Raw genomic sequence first — 9,758 nt, forward strand, 5'->3', positions numbered from 1 at the left:
GCTTGTGGAGCAGCTGATCACACAAAACAATCTGTATCTGAGACCATGGATCGGGATCTCTAAAAGTTATAGTGGATAATCCATCATCTGTGTGCTAATCCGATCCGCGACTCTGAACCGTGAGTTGTTTGAAAAAATATATATTTTATACAATTGTTTCTACAACGGGAAATTACATCACTCGAAAGGTAAGAAAAAATACAGAAAACAAACCATGTGTCTGGCCAAAAGGACCACAAGGAAAGAACACACACACACACACACGCACACACAAAAATGAGTTAAAAAAATAGATGATAATATAAACCAAAACAGTCAGAACAGCGATGCAACACTTTGTCAGCAAATTCATTCAACACACAGAAACATACAAAGAAAATGTTCAATGAGTTCTGGTCATGAGCCGTGAGGTCATGAGCCGAGTCACCATTTCCTTACTGGACAGATGTTCGGTCCATTTTGTCCTAGTTATGTTACGCCCGTCCTCAGCAGGAAGGTCGTTCTCTCCATCTCCTTTTCTTTTATTTCAGTGCAGTTTTCTGTTGAAGGCGAGTCAGTTTGTAACAAACGAGCGATCGCTTTTTGCTGCTACTGTTCATGGTTTCAGGAGGTACCTGTCGTTTCCTGTTATTCCTCCTGGGAAGTCACCCAAATAAAGAGATTTGCACGCAAACCGTGAGTTTTATGCCCCTACACTCCTACACACTCCCACACACTCCCACACACTCCCACACACTCCCACACACTCCTACATCCGCGACGTGTTTGCATCGAGGCCACGATGAACGTATGAAGTGTGTTTCAGGAGCTGCACCGGAGCGTGATGAGCGGCCCGATCTGCTCTTCACAGAGATTGTACCAGGCCCAGTGTTGTGTAATAGCATGTGTAGCAGAACCACAAAACAGAGCTGTGTGTGTGTGTGTGTGTGTGTGTGACATTGAGTCATTAGTGCCAAGCTGCTCTTTCTTCAAGCTGACTGATATCATTACGCCTCTCTCGCTCTCTCACACACTCTCTCGCTCTCTCACACACTCTCTCGCTCTCTCACACACTCTCTCACACTCACACACTCTCACACTCACACACTAAAAGTTGAGAGGACTGCGGCTGCACCGTCAGCACTTTTACGCTGAAGTGACAGGAAAAGAGAGAGAAGCAGCAGGCGGCTGATAAGAAGAGAGAGAAGCTAAGAGAACATGAGTGTAAAAAGTCCAGCCGGCCCTGCAGCCGGTCCTGCAGCCGGCCCTGCAGCCGGTCCAGGAGCCGGCCCAGGAGCCGGTCCAGGAGCCGGCCCAGGAGCCGGTCCAGGAGCCGGTCCAGGAGCCGGCCCAGGAGCCGGCCCAGGAGCCGGTCCACGTCTCTCAGAGTACAGATGTGTCCCGGGCTGCAGGCTGTCATCACCACAGTGTAGCACAGTGATGATTAATAATAGGTGAAGGATGAAACTCAGATGGAAGAGAAGCGCTTAAAAAGTGCTGAGAAAAATGGAAATGAACTGCGTGTCTTTAAATATGTGCAAACTCCACCTGCTGAGGAAGACGGCGACAACCAATGAGAACAAAACATACTTATAACCTAAAAATAGACGCCGATGGAAGAATTTGAGACATCAAAGAAGTATCCACCAGAGTAACGGTGTGTCTTTATCGATATTGTGAGAATAAAACAGCTGCTTGTAGAACCAAAATCAAATCATTTAGGTTTTATCTTCTCTAAATTAAAATCAGAGTCAAGAATATGGATCGGCTGATATAAGTGAGAGAGAGATTGTTTTACACTGTGACTCAGCAGAACACCTGAAGGGCCGGCTTAAAAATAGAAAGACACACACACACACACACACACACACACACACACACACACACACACACACACACACACACACACACACACACACACACACCAGTGTCTGAGGACACAGTGGCGATCCAGCTGCATGTTTGGTGAAACTCTCTTCGGGGTCGTTAGAGTCTTAACTTTGCTTCATATGAATGATGAGTCAGCTCTTTTCTTCTTCTAAGATGCAACACTCCAACTGTCTCATGGCAACGTCACCTCGGGCTGCCGTTGCTCCACAGGGGAACACATTGTGTTGGACAAGACAAAGTGCACGCCAGCAAGCTAACAGTGACCTTTTGTGACTAAATATGATTGGACGAGAGGTTCTCCAGGTTTGTGAAGGACACAGGCAGCGCACGGCTTCCTCGCTTCCTTTACAGCTAAACTGCACTTTGCGTCTGGAAGATCAGATTTTTGTTGATGCCGAAATGATGTCATATCCTTCAAAATAAAAGCACGGATGAGTTCCGGTTTAAATGTTCAGGTCTGACCTTGTACTGCAGGTTTGATGACGTTTCAGACCAAAAAGGGTGCAACGTTTATGTGTAGCTCTATACCACCGCAGACACACACACTGAATCAATAAACAACTGCAGGGAGCTCGAACAGACGCTCACAAACTGCTAATTATTTTACAATTAATCAAACGCAGCGCGGTGCCACAGCTGCTCGGCTCACTTCCTGTAAATAAAGTCTTGAGCAGCTTTTAGTGAATAATTCAGGAGGAGTTTGACAATGTTTTTCGAGGCCGTTCAGTTATCTGGAAGATTCTTGTTTTACATGTTTTCTTACTTCTGCTGGCCCTTCGCCAGCTCCAATGTAAACACAAGCGTTTGTTACGCAACAGCGGCTTTCTGCACAATTTGTTTTCCTGCAGCAACAAAACAAAAGAAGCCATTATTGCTTTCGTCGCATTCAAAACGGAGAGTCAAACTGCTCTTTCCTTGACAGAAGGAAAACTAAACGAACAACCGGGCCGAGGCACTGAGAAGTGCATTAATGACTGCAGGTAGAGACGCACCCATCGCACAGAACGGGGAGTGGAGGCGCAGGTCCTCCTTGTGACAACCTCATACAGCCAGTGATAATTCACTCAGTGGAAAATTCCTTTGACACACAAAAGGAGGCAGACGCTAACAATATACCTGCTCACTGGCTTCTGAAAGAGTCAGGTTCACGGGTGGGATTTGAGTGACAGGTCGAGGTCAGAGCTGAGGTGAGGCTCAAGTGAGATTGAGGGGAAGGAATGTGGTATCGGACGGTGTGCTGATGTAAAGCCGGTGCAGGGAGCGCCGCCTGCTCGGTCACGTGAGGAATGGGAGCGCGTTGGAGCGGTTGGGACGCGTGACGAGGCAAACGGCTGAAAGTGTTGATTAAACACAAAAGGAGACAAAAGAAGGGAGGGCGAGGAAAGAAAGCGCGCAGCCCTCTGGATGTGACACCTGCAGGTCCCGTCAGAGCAGCGCGTCTTCTCGAGTGACTCGTCCCAAACCAGTTCTCTTTGTTCGGCCGGTAAAATGTCAGCAACTGGTGAACATTTCACACACAAAAACACAACAAAAATAACAAGATGGCGTCCTTAAACGTCCACAAATCAAAGAGTTGAAGTCATTATTACATGTGTTTTAATATCCTGAGATATTTGGACAGCTTGCAGATTGAGTTTGGGCATTAATGATTGTTTTGCGATGCAAATGGTTAAAATAGTTAATTTGAGAAATGAAAATAATGTTTGTTTGAGCCTTTCTTTGTTATCCCAACCAACAAAATGGTGCAACTGGGATTAAAGGAAACAAAGGAAAGATTGTCTGAGTTGTCGTTTTTTTCTCCCTTTGATCCTTTACGGGTTTAATTCTCAGAGCCCGAGGCCTGAACGTGGGCTCGTGCAATGTGCGGCTGCTCGGAGGACCACATGTGACAGTCTGTTGACGGAGTGCGACGAGCCCCCAGAGCTTCATGCTTCACTCCTTTCTGTGTGTTTTCCAAACGATGCCCGATGTCCAGAGAGCGATGAAGCCCAACCTCCATGACGCACTGACGAGGACGCAGAGGCCCAACCCAGGCCCGAGGCGCCATACGCTGTTCACCGTTTACTATGAACCACACCCTCTGCTTCTGAGATGTGCAGACGTCTCTAAGAGGCCCAGGAACTATTTTATTTCCTCTTTCATGTCCACGGTTATTATTTCCTGCATCATTAAAATTTCATCTCATCCGAAAAGGTCACTTTATAGTCGATCTGGAAAAAAGGTCACACACACACCAAAGAAAGCAGAGGTTGAGCGTGCACACACACACACATACACACACACACACACACACACACACACACACACACACACACACACACACACACACACACACACACACACACAGTTGGACACCGATGCCGTCCCCGTGGAAACAGATGCCAGGCGGCAGGTGAGAGGAGCTTGAGATGTCAGCGGGAAGCCGGGTCAGAGGAGGGGCCTGTTACCACGCCAACACGGACACAGCGCTTCTACGGTGTAATGGAGCCTTGTGTGTGTGTGTGTGTGTGTGTGTGTGTGTGTGTGTGTGTGTGTGTGTGTGTGTGTGTGTGTGTGTGTGTGTGTGTGTGTGTGTGTGTTTTCTGTAAACTACTTCATGGAGGATTCCATTTGGATATTATTGATTATTGACTCCCGTTATTAAAACTTGATGAACATAGAAGATTTTTTTAAAAAGCAGGAAGCAGATCTACTCTCACATGCAACCAGCTGAGAGACGTCACGATGAAACGGTTGCAGCGAGAGACTCAACACGTCGTCGTCGCAAAATTCAGCGTGTCCGAGAAATGTTGGAGTCACAAAATCATGATCCTGTAACTAAATACATGGTGCGGTCCGTCCTCACAGAGTCCGTCCTCACAAAGCATGTCCTCACAGAGTCCGTCCTCACAGAGTCCGTCCTCACAGAGTCCGTCCTCACAGAGTCCGTCCTCACAGAGTCCGTCCTCACAGAGTCCGTCCTCACTGAGTCCGTCCTCACAGAGTCCGTCCTCACAGAGTCCGTCCTCACAGAGTCCGTCCTCACAGAGTCCGTCCTCACAGAGTCCGTCCTCACAGAGTCCGTCCTCACTGAGTCCGTCCTCACAGAGTCCGTCCTCACAGAGTCCGTCCTCACTGAGTCCGTCCTCACAGAGTCCGTCCTCACAGAGTCCGTCCTCACAGAGTCCGTCCTCACAGAGTCCGTCCTCACAGAGCCCGTCCTCACTGAGTCCGTCCTCACAGAGCCCGTCCTCACAGAGCCCGTCCTCACAGAGTCCGTCCTCACTGAGTCTCTGCTCTCCAGTTGGATCCGTGGACAGTTGAGAAGAAGTGGACCCGTTCACAAACAGGAAAGTCAGCACACTTAATCTGAGAAGAAAAACTTCCACAGAGGGGTCAAATCTCTTGTGGTTCAGTGGGAGTAGAAGTGTTGATGAAGTGACGAGAAGCTGAAATACAGTCTGCATTTAGACGGATCCAAATGGGTTGTGCGCCGTTTTCATATTTCCAGCATATTTATACCCCCACTCCCAATGCAACGTCACATTGACAGACTTTTCCTCCAAACTTACACCTCTAACTTCGGTCACCCGTCAGGCTCCTTCTGTTCAAGTTTCCCCAAAATAAGTTTTCAAGCTGTTCCAAGATTCACAAGACGGCAGCGCTGCCAGGGAGGCCACACGGCGGCGGGCCTGAAGCTTCGCCCACCGCAGCGAGAACGCTTTTGTCCCGTTCACATTGAAAACCGAACCAGACGTCCGAATTCAAGCTGAGCTCAGTTCGAACACGAACCAAGACGCGAAACAAACGGACCATCGAACGCCGTTGACGAGGTGAAAATGTTTGGTACTTTGAGGTGTGTTACTGGTGTGTGTCTGATCACCAGTAATGAGGGAGGGGGAGGGGGGGTTAGGGAGGCGGGGGGGGGGGTCTCTCCATCGGGTTAAACTCAGCCAATCTCTCACCACCGAGCAAAAAGCCAACGGAGATTGTTTTCACTTCTCTGTGCAGCTTGTGTGTGTGTGTGTGCGTGTGTGTGCGCGTGTGTGTGTGCGTGTGCACTGTGGCTCGGTGCCAAACCCTCCCACCTCGCCAGCCGACTGACGCGCCGCAGAGCCGTTTCTTGGCCAAATGTCACGCGGCGCCACTACGGCAACGCTGAAGTCAACTCCCACAGCGGCTGCATCTGAGACCAGCGGCAAGGCGCCGAAAAGACGACAATCAGGAGGCAGCGACTGGGTCCGGGTGCGTTCAGCGAGACGCGATAGGAGGCACCGAGGAGGCCGTCAAACTTCCGGCGAAGCGTTTTCAGCTCCGCCGTCTAACAGTCGGGTAGAGAGGAGGGAGATGCAGAGACACAGTGTGTGTGTGTACCGTCTGTGACCTTGAGACGAGAAGCCTGAGAAAAGGAAAAATAAACCTCTGCGGGGGGTTTGTGGCGTCAGTGTGTGCACACACACACACACACACACACACACACACTCCTCTTAAGAGAGCGGAGTGTGCACGTGAGCGAACAGCAGCAAAGCAAAGCCTCAACACCACTTCGGTCTCTTTTCCTCAGAAACACGGCGGCAGAGAAACAAGTTTTCTTGCTCACCTTGTTTGGATGTAAGAAACGGGCCAAACCTCCTCTCTGTTGTTGTCATACCACCACTAATGTCTACAGGCAGAACGAGGGGTGAACTTGATGCAGAGCCCCTCTTGAAACTCTGAGCAAACAACCCCAGCTGGGAAATGTAAGACTGATACGACTTCCACATCGAATACTCACAACACGAGGGATACGTCTCCCAATGCACCGCGTGAAGCGCACAGCACGTCAGCTCCACTGCACTGGACTTCATCCTCACACTCCGGACGACAGCGTCAATATCAACAGACCCAAATAAACATCACTTCATCTACAAGCCAACACACACACACACACACAACAAAACATGTGTTGGTTTTTCCTTTGCAGTGTCCTTTGCAGGAGATGGAAACTTGTCTCCATTCTTGGCCGTCTCCACGAAGAGGTCAAAGGTCAAGCTCAGCTGTAAACCAACGCAGGCCCCTTGGTCGCAAAACCAGACCGAGCTCACGGCGACACGGACGACCATCACGACAGAAATGAGGCTCAAACAATCGTGAGGACATCATGAAAAAATGATACGAGGAAAGAGGAGCGATGTTTAACACACACACACACACACACACACACACACACACACACACACAACTAGAGAGTAAAGCGTCAACAATGTAAATCCAGTCCAGCTCATAGTCAGAAGGAGCGGTTTCTGTGTGGCGTCCATATTCCTGTCCCTCCTGTATTTTCCAGGTCAGACAAATAGTACTTCTACTCTGTACTTTGAGTATTTCCATTGTCGTGCTAATTTATACTTCTACTGCACTGCATTTCACAGCTGGATATTGTACGTTTTCGTCCTGATTTACATCACATTGTCAGTTGCGTTTGCAGATTTTATAATATACAAAACTAAATCTAATAAATGAAGCGTGTACATTAAAAGTAACCATGCGCTGCAACGATGGAGCTACTTTTAGATTAATGACGCAAACGTTAATGCATCAACTTTGTAATTCTACAACAAACCTTTTCTTGAATGTGCATGATTTATACTTTAAGTATATGTTGATGCTAATCGAGCGAGATGTTGAATACTTTAGTCACATGAGCGCTGCTACATTTACTTTAGGGTCTGCCTGTGGCGGGATTATCTGGATGTATTCACTCAAAAGATGTCACAACATCCACACAAACCTTTCTTGAACTCCTCCAGCATGGAGTCCAGCTTGGTGTCGTGGAACACGAAGTGGACCGGGTGGTTGTAGAACTTGGTGATGGTCTTCAGCGTGGTGCAGTCGTCCGGGTCCACGAAGGCCAGGTCCTTCACGTACAGGATGTCCACGATGTTGGAGCGCTCGTGCTCGTACACGGGGATCCTCGTGTACCCGCTCTCCATGATCTCGGACATGGTGTTGAAGTCCAGCACGGCGTCGCTGTGGATCATGAAGCAGTCGCCCACCGGCGTCATCACGTCCTCCACCGTCTTGGTGCGGAGCTCCAGCGCGCCCTGGATCATGTTGAGCTCCTCCTTCACCAGGTCGTTGTAGGGCTCGGTGACCTTCAGCATCCCCACCAGCTTCTCCCGGTTGTACACGGTGCCGATCTCCTGGCCCAGCACGCAGTCCAGGATCTTGCTGATGGGCCACGACAGCGGGAAGGTGAGCAGCATGAACAGCTTGGTGACGAGGATGGTGTTCGCCCCGACCGCGAGGCCGTGGCGCGAGCACAGCGCCTGCGGCACGATCTCGCCGAAGATCACGATGCCCACGGTGGAGGCGATCACGGCGCCGATGCCGGACTTGGTGAGGTCGTCCAGCAGGATGGTGAGGCTGGTGTTGGTGAGCACGTTGCCGAGGAGCAACGAGCAGAGCAGGTAGTTGCCTTTCCGGCGTATGGGCTCGATCTTGCGCGCGTACTTCTTCTCCTTGTCGGTGCCGCAGCTCTGCACGATGCGCAGCTCCATCGGGTCCAGCGCCATCAGCCCGAGGTTGAGCCCGCTGAACATGCCGGACAGCACCAGCAAGAAGCTGATGAGGATCACCTGCAGCCAGATGGGCAGCAGGGACTTCGCCACCTCCACCACGCGCACCCTGCCGTCGGTGTCGTCCATCAGGTACCACGTTTCCTCCTTCTCCGACGTGTCGCGGATGCACAAGCCGAACACCTTGACCACCTCGCTCTTGCGGAGCTGCTTGATCCGCAGGCTGACCACGCCGGAGGTGTTCTGGTTGGTCACCGACATGGTCCCCTTCACCTCTATGTCCTTCGTGAGCTCCGAACAAGTCCTGTTGATCGGGGCCATCAGCGCGCCGAAGGTGTCGTCCTCCTTTTCGCTGGAGTAAAGTTCCGTGAACTTGATGAGCGCCGAGCTGTTGGGCAGCAAGTGGAGCCCGTAGAACCTGAAGCGGATGTCGCTGCCCTCGGTCACCTGGATAACCCCTCTCTCGGTGGTCCCGGCCGGCGTGTCGCTCTTCTCCAGCCGCATTCCGAGGAACCGGGGCCCGCTCCGCGAGTCCGCCGCCGGCCCCTCGGTCCGCCCGCACGCCAAAACACAGGAAAAGACGAGTAAAGTTAGTGTGAACCCCCGTCCACTCGAGTCTATCGCCATGTTTGTTTCGCTCTCTGCGAATGGGGAACTGACGTCACCTACTCGTTTCCACTCGAGCCCACCCTGCTCATTTGCATTCCCGCATTCATCGGACACGCAGCCAATCGGCGGGTGACACGTCATTCGGCCGCGCCCCCTTCAGTTTTATTTCTTAAGGTTGACTGATATTTTCTTTTTGCTTTTAAGGAGGACTGTCTGGAGTTAAAACATGTCACGAAGTTTCACGGGTTTTTTTCTCGCTGACTTTATATTTTTATATTTTTAAATCATAGATTTAGAGCTTTTGACACCACATAGCATATTGTATGTATGTATTTATTTATCTATTTATTTTTAATAGAAGCTGAAAGATATGAGTGCTGATCAATACTGTTAAATTCCCATATAATATATTGTCAATTTTACATTATATTTTATTAGCAACAATCCAGATACGGTGTGTTGACATTTCAATTGCATTATCATTTTAAATAAATCTTCAGGCCTGTATTAAAAAATACATGGGATTATTTCAACTAACTGACATTAAACTATTGTAATTTAAAGAAAGTGAAATACCCTACAACCAAATGTTTGATTTATTTATCATGGTGCCTTTTCTGAAAGATAAGGAGTTTCACATAATGGAAACATCTGAGTATAATATGACAAAGACCACACAGCAACACAACAGCTCCATTCTCTAAACCTTTAGATAAAAGGATGTTGGTGCTTCATGAAAAAGACAGA

At 49.5% G+C, this 9,758-nt stretch overlaps 1 protein-coding gene across 2 annotated transcripts in view; it reads right to left on the minus strand.

Annotated features, from left to right (window-relative positions):
• Nucleotides 1–9,047, minus strand: part of LOC137801450 (novel protein similar to human and mouse cyclin M4 (CNNM4)) — a 37,936-nt gene extending 28,889 nt beyond the window's left edge. For both annotated transcript variants that reach the window (XM_068598886.1, XM_068598885.1), the window contains exon 1: nt 7,616–9,047. In XM_068598886.1, the coding sequence (XP_068454987.1) occupies nt 7,616–9,029 (1,414 nt within the window). In that variant the 5' untranslated portion in view covers nt 9,030–9,047. The remainder of the gene's footprint in view (nt 1–7,615) is intronic.
• Nucleotides 9,048–9,758: the final 711 nt, after the last annotated feature.

The sequence above is a fragment of the Clinocottus analis genome, unplaced genomic scaffold, assembly GCF_023055335.1.
Source record: "Clinocottus analis isolate CAN_PGR_092001 unplaced genomic scaffold, fCliAna1.0.p SCAF_41, whole genome shotgun sequence".
NCBI classification, from domain to species: Eukaryota; Metazoa; Chordata; class Actinopteri; order Perciformes; family Cottidae; genus Clinocottus; species Clinocottus analis.